General features: G+C 39.2%; 1 protein-coding gene across 2 annotated transcripts in view; it reads right to left on the bottom strand.

Annotated features, from left to right (window-relative positions):
- IL1RAPL2 (interleukin 1 receptor accessory protein like 2) overlaps positions 1 to 18198 on the bottom strand; it is a 393067-nt gene that overhangs the window by 181361 nt on the left and 193508 nt on the right. For both annotated transcript variants that reach the window (XM_074882430.1, XM_074882431.1), the window contains exon 3: positions 10664 to 10937. In XM_074882430.1, coding sequence (XP_074738531.1) covers positions 10664 to 10937 — 274 coding nt within the window. The remainder of the gene's footprint in view (positions 1 to 10663; positions 10938 to 18198) is intronic.

Here is an 18198-nt window from a genome sequence, read left to right as displayed (position 1 = left end):
CTTGGTGGGGGAGGTCAGTGCTCCCAGCAGTTTGCAGACTGGCAGGAATGGTTATAAGACCAGATTTAATGAGGAAAGCTGGAACACATGAAGAACAATAGATAACAGTGGCAAAGCTGATAACCCAGGTTTTGCTGTCAGATTAAGTGGCTGAAAGGAATAAAAAGGAAGCATCTTCCAGGTGGATGAGGAAGATGCCATAACGCCTCCAGTGGTGATCTCAGTATTGTGAGGCCAGGTAAGAAGAGTTGTATAAAAGTAGAGAAAACTGGAACCAAAATGAACCTGGCAGACTGTGGACAGCCCATTTTCCACATGTAAAGGAAATAAGCTTTGAGTCTGAAAATGGGTCTTCTAATACTTGTCTTTTCTGAAAGGTTTCCAAACCATTCATTTTCAGAGGAGTTGATTTCCAATGGATTCCATTTCTATAGAAGGTAACAGTGGTCATATGGGGAACAGGAAGAGGGAAGAAAAGAAAGAATCACTCCACTGTACAAAGAAAAAAAATTGTATTATGTTTTTACACTGAAACTAAGATTTGTAATTCCCTATTTCAAAGGACTATCTCGACTGGAAATGTGAAGAAGGGTTTAGCTTTGCCAGAGTTCACAAAGCAGTTTCCTCTGTTCTGATGGCAAGACATTTGTAATCCCCAGGCCACCTGGAACTGGCTCTGAACCACAAACTGAAGCCAGCTTAGAATCCAATAGAAAACCACAGGGAAAACCAAGGGAGTTTGACAGGTCTCAAAACAAAAGCAAGCTAAACTCTGAGTTTGGCTTGACTTCGAAGCAAGAACGAGAGGGAAAAAGGGAGAATAGAAAGAAATGAATAAGAAGGATATTTGAAATTGAAGTGTCAATCCTAAATTATTTTTCATCTTGTTTTGGATTCAAGACAATTCATCAGCCCTAAGGCTGAATTCAAATTAGAGGAATTATTCACAACTTTGGAAAAAACTTTTTTGGCATTTGTGTTTCTGCTAAGTGAGGGTAGTTTGTTAAAAGAGTCTAGTAAAAAAAATCTTGTCTCCAGTATGCACAGAATCTTTCCCCCCATTTATTAATTTTCCTATAAAGAGGAAGGAGGCAGCAAAGTGGTTGAGTATTTTATATCTACTAGATCAAAAAAATCCCTGAATTTGAATTGCATTTTTATACAAGAGGATTTGCAATTTTTTTTTTTTCTTGTACGTTCATTTTTCATTAAGTATTGAGCTTTTTATTACATTGTAAGACTTTGGTCTTAGAGCCAAGACTATAGTGGTAGATCCAAAAACTGGGAAGTGTATTTATCAAAGTAGTGCTCAGGGAACAGCACAGCTCAGACTTAGATTCCTCCCAATGTACCTAAACAGTCTGGTTGTTTTAATGACATTTTTACTGGCTCACTGAAATACTGATTTCGGGACTGTATAGGTCAACCCTTACATTCATCTTTGCTCGTTCTGAGTTAAAGCAATAACAGCAATAACTACACCACCAACCATCTTTGTCCATCTGAAGGTCCACAGCAATTACTGTACTACCAGATCCACTACCAGCTGCTATAGAATGTGCCAGGTTATCAGCTTTCAGACTTAATTGAGCATTTGATTGTTCTCCTCTTCATGAGAATTTTAGAAATTTATTCCTGTCTAAATCTTACACTTCACATAACAGTTACCAAGAAGTTTCACTGATATCTGAGCTTGTTTCTTTCTGATCAGGGAGGTCATGGTTTGGTGATCTGTTTAAAGAAAAATGAGTTCTTTATTATCGTTGGTTTTTTCAGATCACATAGATGTAACATCTTTCCCAAAAACAAATGGTTTATTACTTACTCTTCCAAGGTTTCATTCAAGTGCTAACTTACTTCTCGGTGACCACCACTCCTACATGTTTGGGGTCATTGTCTGGAAAAGATCAAATTCCCACCTTATGATGTAAATCACACTCAGAGATTACAAATCACAGATCCTTCAGTGTTCTGGGATTTTTTCTTCTTATCAGTTTGTCAAGTGAGAGAGCAATGCCCAAAGAGGAACAATTCAAGAGATGGCTGGCACTGCTGTAGTTGCTCCCTGAATGGTAGGCCAAGAGGTGCAGTGATTCTGCAGCTTGTGTGTGTGGTACCTGGCCTTGGCACAATTTCAAACATTCCTGTCTTATATTCTGCTCACTCATTGCTGTTATAACCGTAATTCTAACACCAACTCCTATGCACGATAAGGGGAAATCCTAATCCCATGTTACCTCTTCTTTAATGTCTGACTGGTTTTCAAGGCTTTACTGGTAAAAGAAAACCACATCATGAATGTATGATCTCAGAAAATGAAGTGCTAAAACAGTATGATGTTACAAATCCAATGTTCTTGCATCATCTTTACTTTCTTTGATCCTCCAACAGAGACCTGCATTGAGAATCCAGATGGAGGTACATTCAAGGCCCCATTCCCTTCAAGTACAAAAAGTATTTGTGCTGAGCTAATCCATTACTCTGTAAGAATTTTTATTCTTTCTGTACTACTTTTCTGCTAAGATTTGATCGCTATACAAGACTCACTAGAAACAAGATGACAATTTGAGCTTGACTAAAACATACTAGATGTCCCAGAGGCCCATGTCTGACAATGAAGAAATGCTATACCATCACTATTCAAAAGAAACAACTCCTGAGCAGTCACTGAAAGGTAATTTTAAAAGGCTCACATTAATGACAGCTTGAAAAACAGATATCCAGGGATGTCTCCTCAAGTTAACCATCAGGAATATAGTTCTCACCAGAGGAACTTAAAAGCAAGACCTGTACTCCTCACCATGAGTTTAGCCCTGTTTAGGGATTTTTCAGGCTTCCTGCATACTGGGACAGAGAAGAAAAGATGTTCAGATCTCGCAATGGGGTAGTTTCTCACAGTTGGGTCTCTCTCACCAAAGCTTAGGATCTAAGTATAAATTAAAGTTGGACTTCAGCTAACATCCTTATTAAGAGGGAAATGTGACACAAAAATGTCAGGCTGTGTCTAGTACAGACAGTGATACAGCCCATAACAGCAAGGCCGTGATTTGAAAATTCAGGGATAATCTCTAATATCATGTTGCTTAAGTCTCTCTGAGAATACTAAGTGACAGCCAGCCTGATTTGCACATGGTTATGGGTCAGGAAGAGCTATTTCTTTTCTAGTTGCCTTCACACACACATGCACTGGTCCTGCTGACCTCTGCATTGTGACAGAAGCAACTGAAAACCAAACAAATCACCAGTCATTTCAACAGGGACTACTCAGGCACAGAGAGAAAACCTCCTAGCATTGAAGTTGAATCACACAGGTCAACAGTGTTCCTTGGTTTTGTTTTTTAAAAAAGTCTTCAAAAATATTAGTTATTAGAAACGAATACATGAAAATACAATACAGAACACAGAAGAAATGCAGAAGCCAAAAGAACACCAAGTTATCTCAGCATATCACACCTAAGTTCATAAACTATCTGGTCTCTATCAGCTTCAGTACATCCTGTTCCAGCAGAAGAAATCCTGTAATTGGCTGGTTTGCTCTCAGGGAAAATTTCTTCCTTGCCCTTAAGAATTACAAGGCAGCAAGTTGCCCTAAAGTTTGCTACTGCAAATGAGTAAGCCCTTTTCATTTATTTCCTAATAATTCTCTATTAGAACTCTGGGTATTACTGCTAAATTATAGTCTTACTGAAAAGTCCCATTACAAATGGCATAAATCTGAGGCACAGGGACAAGTGCTCCCAGGAAAATATCAAGAAATCCCCTTCCAATAATTCTGTATTTGTAATACCCTGTTTCTCATAGCACTGAACACCTTCTCCTTTATTTCTTCCAAACCACACATTAGCGTATCTACTCCTCTAAGCTTTTTTTTTATCAGACACCTAGCACACAAAACAAAAGTTGTGTTCAGGATACTCACCAGACTTGTCTGCACTGCTAAACCTCACTGATTTTGTTGCCTCAGGGAGTACAACCTGTGGAGTACATCCTTCTTCATGCATGTAAGTCCTATTTTGTAGATGCAATGAGGAAAAGTAAGCCCCTCTCAGTTTGAATATGGGCAACCGAGCACATAAGCCAGTGGATCAATTATTATCTCATAAGGTGTACAAGGAATGCTGTCATGAAGAATCATGAAGTGAATGTCCTTATACCAATTTGCAATGAGAGCTGTTTGAGTCCTGCAGCTGAGTCCTCCTGGATGTGTCTTCCCTTAAGTGCCTGAAAAGAAGAAATTATCCTCCAGGATCACTTACCAATTACCAGTTTAACTCCCTGTGGTTCTGCCACCTTCTACTTTGGGCATGATGGATTTCCTTAGGAAACCTTCTATTTGCCTGTCCACTCACAGGACACATACAACATCATCTACTGACACATTACAGTTACAGCAGGCTTGATGTGGGCTTCAACAGGAGTGGAACTGGGTAAGCACATTCTCCTCCATTGTTATTTGGAGAAAAAAAGGGAAATGAAAACTCCTTGTCACGTTGGAGAGGAGATGGCTGAACAACATCTCGGCAATAGGTCTCCTGCATGCAAAGCTGACTGCATGAGGAAGCAGTCACTTCACTTTGCACCCCTCCTCTCCGGCAGGCAAAGTTTGAAGCCCACCAGTGAAGGCGCTTCTTCCACAAGCGACCAGTGGCACCGCAGGCACTGCAGCACATGGAGCTTTCGCTATGCCAAATCATAGGGACTAGAAAGTAATGTCAGTCGTTTTAAAGGTATCTAAAGCTGGGATTTTACTATTAGGAAAATGGAAAGACACACAATATTCTTATTCTTGTGCATGCTGCTGCAACAGGGAAGTCACTGGATGCTCTCCAACCACAGAGCAATGTGGGCATTTCTGCTTGAAGCCCTGACTGTTCCTGCAGCTTCTCATCAACAGTAAACACAGGCTTCAGAAAGACAGAGGATAGATATTTTCTCTTTTAAAGCTTTAGAGAAGATGGTGAGTGAGCAAAAATATGCACATCACCAGGGAAAAGAAACAAATCTTTGTTTTTCTGCGAGTGTGTCAAAAGAACAGATAGAGCTGATTTCTCTCAATAAAGACAATGTCATCAAAATGATTTGCAGAAGCACCATCAGATTTTACACAATTTTTGATAGAAAAGTAGAAGCATTTTGATTCTACTTTCCTCTGCATTTTGATAATGCCAAAACATTATATCTCAGTAAGTTAAATTTTATTTTATCATGAATCATGCTGACTTTATATTATATCCGCTCTAACACTGTATTCAAGTATTGAATACCATATATCACAGGGATTTTGTTTATACAGAATCAGTCACTTTTAATGTGAGAAATGTCACACACTTTTAATGCGTGACATTTAATGTTAGTGTCATACAGAGCCTGGGATGACTATGTCATGCTGAATCCATGCACTTGCTCTAATTGTGAAATTTAGCTGGCTTCTACAGCCATGCCGGGGACAGTGTAGCCATGAACGCTGATCATGTACTAGTGTGCAAGTCTGAGGGGTAACTATGAGATGTGTAATCCATCAGCTACTTAGATGTGCTCCTGTTGCATAGCCAAGGATTGAAGACACTGGCTCACTAGAAAGTATCAACTTTGGATCTTTTCAGAGTAAGTCTATGGGGAAAAAAAAGCACTTGCCAGTGAAGCATATGAAGGAGGTATTCTATGACTAAACTGGAATTACAACACTACATTCAAAGGTATTTGAGACACAAAATCACCTTTGTCATGAACAGTTGAGCACTGAATAAAGCCAAAGCACCTGAAAATGAAACAATGAGAAGATATTGCCAACAAAATGAATGACTGTATTAAAACACAAGTTGTAAGAACCATGAGAGATGGCTGCAGAGAAAGCGACCTTATCCCTACACATTTTCACATCATGATTTAGTACAACTTTTCTGTTTGGTATCTGTTTGGACCTCAAAAAACCTCTTCTTTCCTTTCTCCTGGAAGCCAGACTTTCAGTACTCAGGAAAGAGGTGCAACTTCTCCTGGGATGATGGGTGAAAAAAACTACAGTCCAGGTTGTAGGCATTTGAAACAAGTTCCTCAGCTCCACCTAACACCCACTGAAGTGAGAGCACAAAGGTTATGTTGCAAACAAAGTTTTACTGACAGACCCTCCAGGCTGTCTAAATCTGATTTTGATTTGCTGGTCATGCACTCCGCAGACATTCAGAAGCCAGAAGGCTTACAATCTACTATCAGTCTATTTTATTACTGCTCAGAAAGTAATATCTCAGTATTTCACCAATGACTCGGCAAAGGCTTGATTCTTCTGTGCATGTCCATAGCAATGCTGCTCTCCATTAAGAACTGTGAAGACAGGGACAAAGTAAGGGAAAAAGGATACGCAGATTTCCTAACTTGGTTTGTTGGCAGTTCTCTGGCATCAAATCCTGGTATTAAAGATCTGCAGGCTTATTGCCTCATAGGCATTCAAGGCCTTCACTCCCTTGTTATTCTGCACCCTGTATAAAAATCGAGGTGTAGCGCTCTCAGCCAATCTGGCGACCACAAACCTCCACCTCCCGCTTTACCTGGACCCTCTCAAGGCCCAGACTTTCTACCCTTCTGATTCACATTATGGAACTAAGTTATTTTATTTCACCAGCAGTTAATTAACAGCAAATATGCACTAATGTTTTACTGATCTTACTCATAAAGCATTTATTCAGTACCTTCAGTATATTTCAGAGCTGGGCGCAGTTAGAAGAAAGGGCTCCCTTGCTGAAGGAGCCCCTTGCTGAGGGCAAAGGTACAGCTAAACTTTGCTGAGATTTGTTCCCTAGCTCATCTTCTCTTTTTTCACCAGGTTAAGAAGATCTGTGTAGGCCCAGTTCTTGTTCCCTCTTTAAAAATCAGAGGCTTTTAACACAGAAAAACACTTGTTCAGAGAGCAAAGGCAGCACAGGATCTGGCAAATGACTGTCTTCCGTACTCAGAACTTTAGGGCCACCCTATGCATTTAGATTTGTTTTAGTTTCTGTGTTTGGTTTTGGTGCTCTCATCTCTGATTCCTTCAGTGAAGATGATCCAGAGTGCTGATGTGAAAATCCTGGAATATCAAATCTCTGTAACAGAAATGCTGACAGCTTTATCTGAAAGTAGCACTGGTGGGTACTGGAAGATTAAGGGCATATCCAGGGCCTGTACTGCAAAGAGACCTCCAGAACACAGCATTGTCATATTGGGCAGTAAAGTCACAATACAAAAATGTCCCAGCATTTATCTGGGAACTGTAATGAAACACACATCTATCTATTAGTCAGGATCCCTTTTGGATGTCACTGGATCTTCCCATAGTAATATCCCTGATTTGTAACAGAAAAGGTACCCAAGAACAAAGCAGATCCATGGAATTCACATGGATTAACTAATGCAGCTCAACCCTGCACTCTTAAATCAGGACTCCTTAATACATTACAGCCATTCTTAACACTGAAGAAAAATACTACACTTTGGGTTGCATCTGAGTTTCAGCTCAACATCAAAATGTACTGTGAAAAGAAAGAAGTAAGTTTTAATGCAACAATAATTTCCTCCTATTATACACACACCCCCACACCTGCCTATGGAACAATGTCTAAGTGGTTAATAAAGGAGAGGCAATATTTAAATTATGGTATCAGACCTCTTCAGCCTGGAGAAGCAATCTCTTTCATTAAGGCTGCTTTAATATTCCTTAATTTTATTCAGTATTATCGGTTCGTTTATAAAATAGACATTATGAATATTGAAATGACAATTCTGTACAAGAAAGAATTCACTGACACATTTAACTTTTACCCATCTCCGAATCACTGTCATATCAGTCTATCCTTCACCTGCTCATACCCACCCATTTGAAGCAGCTTCTGAAGAATTCCTTCCAACTGCTTCAAAGATACTCATGCCTTGATCCTACAAGCACCCATGAGCAACCAGAAAATGCAGCTTCTTGAAAAACAGGATGGGTTTTTTTTAGAATTGTGAAGAACGTTTTCAACAAATAGGAAATTCAGTGAAATGTGTAGTTGTCATTTTTCCCCATACAGTTTGCTTATTTGACACATTGTTTTGACTGGGAAAAAAGTAACAAGTTGGGGGAGAGTGAATTAGCATAGCTCTCACTATTGCCTGTGACATCCTTTATGTACGACTTGCTAAAACCCCTTGGTGTTTAGTTCCCTTCTATCAGAGATGATGTTCCCAGCTCAAGTGTGTCCTTCCTTTCAAGCCATAAACTTCTCATGGGACAGGGACTTCTCGTCCCCCACTTAGCCTTAGGACCACACCCAAGCATCTCACTGCTTTGCGCCCTTTTGCATAGACAAGTACAAATTTCAGACAGAACAGTTCTACAACAAGAGGCTTGAAGTGGCTGAATGCAGCACACCCTGCCCACTGGGACACACAAACGTGGGTTTTCACCCTTTGGGCAGCACAGGGAATTGCACCAAGGTTTCCCACGTCCTTGGGGAGTGGCTAGAAAGTCATCAACTTAGATTTGATTTGCTTCTGATTTTCCCTTGGAGAACCTAAATGAAAACTTCTTTGTTGAGAAAAACTTCAAAAGTTTTACATTTATCTTGAATCAAAAGCATTTTCCTCCCCAGTTTTTTTGAATTCAGCTACCAAACCAAAGCACTTATGCATTCAACCCTAGACCCAGTGTTGCACACTGATGGACACGGTCACCTCTTCATTTCCACTGCACTGAGTTCTCTCTATCACTCTCTATCCATTCAATCTACAAAAGAAGGCATTTGTAACAGAAATTGTTAATGCTTCTAGAAAATAAAATCATATTCTAGAATTACTGCTCTCATTTGTGACCTCTTAATTCTCACAAAGCAGGTGATTCTGGCTAATGACTAAAACACAAACATCTGTTTATCACCCTCAAAAAAAAAAAAAGGATTAACAAAGCTGAAAGTACACAGTTAATGGTGTGGATAGTCTACCACAAAAGTGTGATCATATTTCAGAACATTATATCTAGCCCAATTTTAATGAAATTAAAATAAATTGCTATGTCCTCAGCTACTTTAAGCTGCCTATGATTTCATAAACAATAACAGCAAAGATACATTACCAAATTTTTGGAAAAAATTAATTCACTTAAGGAAGAAATACAGTCTTTTAGGTATAACCACCATATATAATATTCTGCACTTCAACATAAATCTGAAAAAGGCAAAAATATCTGTAATTATATAAGAAAGTTCTAGCCAAAGCATGAAAACTGTAATTGACAAGGAAAATCTTATTGCTCTGTAATGCCTTCCAAGAAGCATGCCATACAGTTTTCATCTGAAAATGAGGAGAATGCATGAATTATTTAAGAACTCACCCATTTGTTACCAAAACTACTTTATCATGTAAATGAGCAGAGTTTTGAAATTTCCCAGTATGTCCCAGAATTTGATCCAACACCAATACTTCATTGTTTACATAGTATTCACATTAAAATTTTTAGAGTATTAAACTAGTAATTTGATTATCACAATTTCACAGTGATTTCATATGAGAAAAGTATAGCTCCCCTGAAATATGTAAATCAATATCTTCCTGTAACATTTCAAGATTGTGAAGTTCACATTACACCAAATCTGTGACAGAGCAGCTAATAAAAGAATAATTAACTCCAAAGGCTGCGACACAGACTTAATACTGAGTTTGGCAGATGCATCCGATACTTAAACTGGGCATTAGTCCCCAGTACAAACCACCATGCACCACAGCACAGCTTTTGATTTTAGTAGTGTTCTTCGGGATCAAAATGGACTGAGGCAGCTAAGACAAGGCAGCAAGACAGCAGAGACAGAGAGAGAGCAAATTCTGGGCTCTGAACAGTGCTGTTACTTTGCTTCAAATATTTGATATTAAATTCATCAGACTTGTGTATAATTGCAGTATGGAACAGCAGACAAGGATGAAGCAAGCTTCCTTCTCTGAAACTAAATAGTTTAAAACTGATATAAAGTATCCATAAAGTCCTTTTAATTCAAAACTGGATCATTTAAGGAATATTTATTCATTCATTCTTAAAGAGTCCTCCTTTTTTATCCTCTCATTTTAAGCATAGAGCTGACATCAACTGCCACATGATGGAAATCACGAGCTCCAGCACATGCTTAATTTAAGGCTCATCCAACAGTTCCAAAATACTTCTGAGACATGCATTTCAGTGCCTTACCAAACAAGGTCTGCTTAAATTTATAACAAATCATAACCGTATATTAAAATAAACATTTCTCCAAAGCCAGACAGAACTGTAACTCCCCATGGCCTAACCCCATTAGATATTCAAACTGTGTCTAACTCTTGAATAACTCAGAGGACTTGAAAAAGAGCATTACTTAACCAAAACACATCATGATTTAAGAAGTATCCAGTTCTGAAGGTTTATGGCAAATTGAGAATTTGCAAATGTTGGACTTAAAAAGAGAAGAAATTAAGTGAAAGCACATGTTTAATTACAGCTATTGGAAGAGGTAACTACAATTACTAGGGAAACTAATTTTGAGACAAAGCATCATGTGACATACAATTATGACAATAAAAATGAGTATATATTAACTGGAAGAATATCTCAATCCTGAGAGCTAAATTTAAACATTTTTTTTTAACCAAGACAATCTATGCATTCTTAGTTAGACTTTAACACAATACCCACCTTAGAACACATGTGTAGAAACCACTGTCTTGCAACTCAACCGAGTGAAACCATATTGAATCTTCATCCTTGCTCATCCTAACTTCAGAAAATATAATGGGTTCTTCTAAATCTCCTTTGTTTTTGTACCACATAAGCCTAAGACCTGTGCTTTGGGCCATGCTATAATTAGTTCTGATATAGCTGTAGAAAAGGGCACATTTCACTCGGACTGGTTCACCTGCCAAAGCCATGTATGTCTTGAGATCCACTGACCAGTCAATGCAACCATCAACTGAAAGCAAAACAATAATAAAGAAATATTAGATACAGATATAGTTTTTCAAGATAGTGAAAGGCAGCTTGTGAAATGCAATTAAAAGAAAAGAACCTTTGTTTTATAGCAATGTGAAAACATGAAGCAGCTAGTGCCAATTAAAGGGTTTTATACACCTTTTCTAGTTACATGTAAATGTAAATGCAAATGTGCAGGCAATAAATAGAGCACACTGGGCCTGCTCAATCCCATTTCTTTAGAATATCATTACTTTTATATCCCCAAAACACTAATTCTTTAATAAATAAACCAAGTGTTTTCACCTTAACTACTTGCCCCTGTAAACCAGTTTTGAATTCTTTAATTCCTTGTTGGAGGAAAATGTACATTGCCATCTGATCCCAATCTTATCCCTCAAAACTTTTCCATCCACCTCTGCTAATTACAATACATAAAAAAAACAACTAACAGATACGCAATTTATCATTTTCTTTCCAAGGCAGTTCCACATAGCTTTTTTTTTCCCTACAGCCTACTCAAACTGTAGAGATATTTATCATATACAACAGGATACAATTACAACATGCTACCTATGCAATCAAGCTTAATACAGGAATTGTAGAAATATGAAAAGGGATCTTTTGATGTTCTGTTCAGCAAAAACTTTTGAAACAGTTTTCTTGATCCTTCACTTTAAAAATGAACATATGTCAGCCAGTTTAATAAAAGATTATTTTTCCCTAAAAAATTTTCTCCCATTATTTTAAATCATTTAGTTACAATATAATGCTAGAACGTGCATACATACCAACATGTAACATATCAGAGACTTTTAAATTCAATCTTTTTTTAATGCTGGAAAAACCGTAAGCCTGAAAGTCAACCAAGAATATGACCAAAGAAAAAGACTACAAAGGCATATATCAATAGGCAAACACACTACCTAAAATTAATAGACCCGATGAAATGTGTAGTTTTTAGAATTTATTGATCATATCTTGCTACATGTAAGTGGAACAATTTTACCCTTGACATAGCTACCTCAAATTCAACCAAGTAAGGTTCAAGTTGCCTCTTCTGCATTTACAGTATCAATTCTCAAATTCTAAGTGTTAGATATTCTCAGACACTCTCCATTTCATAGACATCTTTAATAGGATTCACTCATTAAGTGATTTTATTTACTTCCTAAACAAACCTAGTGAGCCAAAATTCCTACATGTGGTGGAATATCTGATCCAGTTTTTCTTTTTAGTGGCTTTTACTGCCTTTAAATTATACCTACCATTTTTTCAGGCTTCTCTTGAATCCTTCAAAACTAACTGTGATAAATGGAAGGTTTTACTTTTCCCGTTGCAGTGAATCAGCTTTAATTGTACTGCGACCACATGAACCATGCAACTGAACCGTATTTTAAACCCACTGACACTGACCTCTTTCCTACATTTCTAATACATAAACTTCCAGGTAACATCTTGTTGCAAAACAAACTTTACTTGTAAAACTAACATAAGCTCAAGAGCGAAAGGAAACCCATTACTCCAAACTATACTTTTAATATGTCTACTGTCAGGAGGGTATTGACAGGCGAAGGGAGATCGTACAATACCTTTACCTCAAGTGGTGTGGTTCGGGCTACCTGCTCCTGCCACCCACCCCACAGGCAAACGCAAACACAGCAGCTGGTTGTGCCAACAGATTTCTTCAACAAAAAAAGCCCCCAAACCAAGACATTCACCTGAAGTTATGTACACACAGTTTCGGTTAACTTCCATTTTCTTCTCCATTCTCATTTTGCCAAAAACATCCTGCTGATTTAAATTAAAATTCATTGCTTCTTGCTTTTAACAGCTACTGTTAATAACATAAAATGAAAGGCCAGTAGCAATTTACTGACTTTCCTTTTCTTCACTGCTGCAGCATCACTTCTTCCTCCGTGTTCTCCCTCTCATAGCTTAGTGCCACACTGAACAGGACAAATTTGGATAATCACTACTTGAAAATCACGTACCGACGTATTTGTTCTCAGTGCATGCCCTCCAGGTTTATAACATCCTTCACCATGACCAAAGCCGCACACTGTAACTCAAATGCTCTCTTGCCAGGAGCCCATGAAACACTGCATTCACCTCTCTGCACTGGTGTTATACAGACCCGGGCAACCAGCAGCAGAGCTGGAAAAAGAACCCAACTCTCCCAGTCCTACAAACCCATTCTGTCTACTTTTACATTAAAGCCTGGTTCTGACATCATTAATTATTTTATACAGGTGGCTTTGAGGGCTTTTACATTGAGCGGGTATCAATGTACTCCATACAGAGCTTCCTCACAAAAGCTCTGTGCTTTTTTTAAGCCCTGCTCTTTAGGCTGGTGTGAGTTTACAGTTAAGGAGCAGTACAGAGCTTACAGCTGCCTTCTCTCAGCAGGGGATGCGAAAGGCAAAGCTGAGCTCTCCAGATGGCTCATCCCCGTTCTCCAGGACGTATAGGTATTCTCAAAGGCACCCTTCCTCCTGTGCTTTAGCAAAGTCACAAAAGTCTAAGCAGGGGCATAAGCTGAAATGAATAGGGGTGCCCAGAACTGGAATTTAGATCCAAACTAATTCAGCCAATCTAATTAATTCTGTCAATCTTCTGTCAATCTAATCCTGTCATGTCATCTAACACTTTTGAACCTGTGATGGTTCAGCAAAGTTAAACCACAGTAAAGAGTAACTGTCATTCACAGACACATAGAAAGCTTGTGGGTCAAGCAGAAAGGTGCCAGTTTTTCATTTATTTCACAAAGCAGAGTCACAATTAGGAAGAGCTATGGAGTTAGGTACTGACCCAATATGGAAATCCAGCTTTGGAAGCTGAAATGCCTCTGCTTCCAACAAATTTCTCCCACATTCACACCAAACAACTTGTCAAAGCACAGCTCAAATGAACACTAAGCATCCTTCAGTGTCATTCAATCTCCTTCATCTTCCACTTGAAAATTTCTTCTCCCTTCTAGCGTGCACTTCTTTACTATTTTATTTTCAAAATCACAACTGCTGGAGTATATAAAGCACAGCGGAATAGATGAAAGACACCTGAATAGAAATTTACAGCCAGGTCATCAGAGTGGCTAAAACCCTTCTCCAGCTGCCCCAGTGGAGAGGGAGGCTGTGGGGCCAGGGCACTGCTGGCCACTGCCAGTGCACCAGTCGAGGCAGCGGGCATGGTGACCTGACCACAGACCCACACCCGCATCTCAAAGAAGAAAAGAAAGAAAAGGAGTTTTACACTAGAGATCTTTTTTCCATTAACAGTATCTGAATGGAAGAATTTTGGCAGCCAGCAGTGAGGCTGACCCCAACAGAGCGAGCACAGCAGAGGGGGAAGGCGCAGGCAGGCTGCCTGCCCATCGCCCCTGCCTGCACCGCCTGCTCCCCGGCAGCAGCTCACTCCCCGCAGCATGCCAGGAGGTGGTAATTACGGAGAGGAGAGCACACAGGGAACAGAGTAACCATTCATTATAGGGTTGATGACATCTGCGGAGGGGAGAAGTCTCACAGAGCGCCTTGACTAAATCTTAATTATTGAAGAAAGACTAATCAAACAGGAGACGACTTCTTCCCCTTGTTCTTTTTTTTCTTGTTAAATACACAGTCAAGAACGTTTCCTCTTACAAAGCTGTAGAGGCTAAAATCTAGGTCAGGCTCCCTGCGCTCACATGGAAGCTGAAATATTTCCTCTTGCCACGCTGTCAGTCACTGGAGCGTGAGCATTGTTAGATTCGTTTGGAGTATTCTCCAAGCTGTCGTTACAAATGACTAGAGCTGCTTAGGTGGAGTTTAGCACTCCATTATCCAGAACAAAGTTTCCTGTCATTTTTGTTGGGCTGGCTCTCAATATGTAATATAATCAGGGTGGTAAGAAGAGAAAAATAATGGCATCAGAGAGAGACACTTATATAATAAATATATACACATTTTTTCTCTGCTACCCAATAATCAGCTGATCCTTAATAAGTGCCTGACTGAAAGCTCATTCAAATTAAATCCTATCCATTGTGGGTGTATTTTAGACACTTCCAATAAAGATAATTATTTGAAATATTTTCTAAGATTTGGAGCAGTGAGAGTACATGAAAAACATTGTCCCATTTTTAGCCCAGCTTCAAAAGAAAAAGAGGTTTGCCCATCTATCTGTCAGTCCCCCCACCCTGATAGCATAGCTTCTAACCCAACCGACTAAATTCAATCCTCTTTCATAGAACATGCAAGTGTTCAGGTACACGAGAGCCCTGCATGGGTGAAGGAGAGAGTCCTGATGCGTCCCTCATGGGCGGGGAAACACAGCAGCAGTCAATCACAGTGGGGCCCCACTGGGCCCATCCCAGTTATCTATCCAGGCTAATGAAACTGAAAATGAAGGTTTCAAAATTATTAAGCAAATTATAGATTAAGTTGGCTGACAATAAGTTACTGTACTTCTGTGTTAGCAATCACCCATAGTGTGTACCGCATCTCCTTCCCCAATATTTCCTGGTAATTTCCCATTATTCTTATTTTAAATAAATCTAGTTGTCTAGGGAGTCTAGATGCATTTTAACATGAACCATAATAATTTATGAGCAATTATAGAAGAGCATGTACACAGTCTCTGAGCAATTTGTCTTTCTGCTTGCTGCCACATAAATAATTTTTTTGCATTGCGAATCTGCCTGTAATAATTTTTGTAGGGATCTGTCACCTACAGCAATTTATATCATGGCATTGTTAAAAATGTTTGCCTACCTTGTTACCTGAAAATCTCATTTTAAATTGAAATCATCTACAAATAAATAATTAAAAAAATAATACACTAGCTAATGTATTAAATTTATTGCTCCACAAATCAAGCAATGTTTGAAGCTGTAAATACATAGTCAGGAAAAAACCAAACCCCATTCCTCTGATACAGGAGTTATATTTTTATTTATATATTAGCCATGGAACAGCAGAGTCCAGGAATTGATATCCATCATGCTCGGGGTTTGCAGACACATAGCAATGATAGATGCACTCCATTAAGGAAGTCCAAAAAAGGATGCAAATTTTTTACTCTTAAAGGAGAGAAATCAGTTACAGCCCATGAATTTTAGTCAACTTGGTATTTTCAGATCTTGATTGTGGAGAAAAGGGAACACACCCTGCATTTGAGCAAACGCAGTAATGCCTTTAATAGCTTTGGCTGGACATGGTCTTCACAAAGGGTCAGGGTGTTTGATCAGGCTCATAATTGGTTTCACATCTCTGGCTTTCTGGCTCTGCTGTGCTAATTCTGCTGTGGTGCTTGCAGACCCCTGCCAGCATCTCATCACAGCCTGGTGCTGCCATATGAGACCTGTCTGTCAGCTGAGCACAGCGTGTAGTCCCCCTGTCACCCCAACTCCTCCCTCCTCCCAGCGCCCTTCCCTCCTCCTCACACCATGAGCTGAGTCAGGGAGCTGAGCCACCTAAAAACTGGCAGCCACCACCAGCCCCTACCCCTATCTGTGAGTCTTTAAGTACTCCAATATTCAGAGATACATTTGCTGGTCAGAGAACACATTTCAAACAAAACAGTATAGTGACCACTTTGCGCATTCTTCAAAATCATGGATGTCACCTCCAAAGCAATGTAAGATCTTTAGATCTTGTAGAGCTCCCTCAGCTTAGCTGACCTACCAAACTGGATGGTCAAAGGACACTCTCACAACAACCAATACAAATCCACTCTGCTGAAAGACATCAGAGCTGGTATCTCTGACATGGAGAGCAAGTTACCCAGCCTTACAGGGGAGAGGGAGAAGCCTACACTGGCAGTACTTCAGAAGGCAGTGGAAGGTGGCCTTCTCCAGCAGCTGGGGAGCTCATCTCAAATATCAAGCAGGGAGGAAAGGAGAAGGGAGTTCAGGTAAAGTGTCTGATGTTTCTTTTCTGTGAGTTACAGTTTCACCCTTCTTTGAGCCAAGCAATCACTAGTTTTTGAATCTGACTATGCTCATATTTTAAACTGCATTTTGGTTAAAAATAAAATAGTTGTTCCCTGAGGGATATAGTAAATCAAAACCATGTATCTGTTAGAGATGAAGACCACTTAGAAAACCACCTTCAATCCTGAGAAAAAAACAAGTTTATCATGATTCAAGCTGGGTGAATTTTGTAATGTTTCTCCTACTACTCTGTTAACAACTTTAACTAAATAATTCATTTCTATCACACAAACATCTAGATTCAGCAATCATCAACCAAGACTATTTTGCTGTAGTAACACAACATCTAAGAAGAGGATCACTCACAGGCTTTGTAGTTTCTCTACTCTGATCTCCACTTTCTGAATATTTTTGAGCAAGATTTAGACTATTCAAACTTACTGGTGAAAAGGTTTAGACTTTCAAGACATGTAAAAGTGCAAATATTCCAAAATTCCTAAATCAAATAATGATGAATGGGAAAAAAACTTCCTTAGACATGCAAATATTTCTCCAAATCTGGCTCATAAATAAGGAAAAATGCATTTACTTATCCTTATACATTGGCAGAATTTTTTCCATATTTTGATCAAAGCTTCAAATTTCTATAAGATGGGCTAAGAGGTTTTTAAGACTTGTATATGCTTCATTTTTTTTGATCAGCTTTTAAGAGCCACAGCTAAGCAACCCAACTCAAACATCAACTATTCCAGCCAAACACTCATAATTTCCTTTGAGGTCAAACAAACTGTAAATATATACCGCCAGAGGTCCAAATAACAATGGATTGCTCTGTCCTGACTTACATATGCATACAGAGCCAGAAGCATTTTAGTCTTATATTGAAAATGCAAAGGAAAGAACCTACTAGTAGAACACCAATCTGGAAAATTCTCTGGGGAGAAAGAAAAACAGCTTGGACCCTGAACAAATTCTCAGCTTCCAGGAGCGATGGCATATTAATGAGGTTGAGACTTAGAAATTATACTGGAAGAACAAAAGCACTAAAGTAGCATCAGTAGAAGTTACTGGATGGGGCATTTTATCCTGTAGCACTTGTTAGAGACAGCTTTTCAGGTGGCACCTTATCACAGGGATTTTCAGGAATGCTTCCTGATGGAGAGAAGAGCAAATCACAGCTGGCAGGTTAGATTTTGCTGGAGACAGGGAGCTCTGAAACACATTCTGTGATGGAAAGGTAATCTCTGGTCTCATCATATTCTTTGCTACCTCTTCCAAGTCTGATGTTCCTGGAGACAGATGGACCTGAACTGAAGTGCCCTTCCAAACCTGTGCTCTGTGCTTCAAGTGGATT

Source organism: Strix uralensis, chromosome 13 (assembly GCF_047716275.1).
Source record: "Strix uralensis isolate ZFMK-TIS-50842 chromosome 13, bStrUra1, whole genome shotgun sequence".
NCBI lineage: Eukaryota > Metazoa > Chordata > Aves > Strigiformes > Strigidae > Strix > Strix uralensis.
This window is presented reverse-complemented; position numbering and strand designations above follow the sequence as displayed.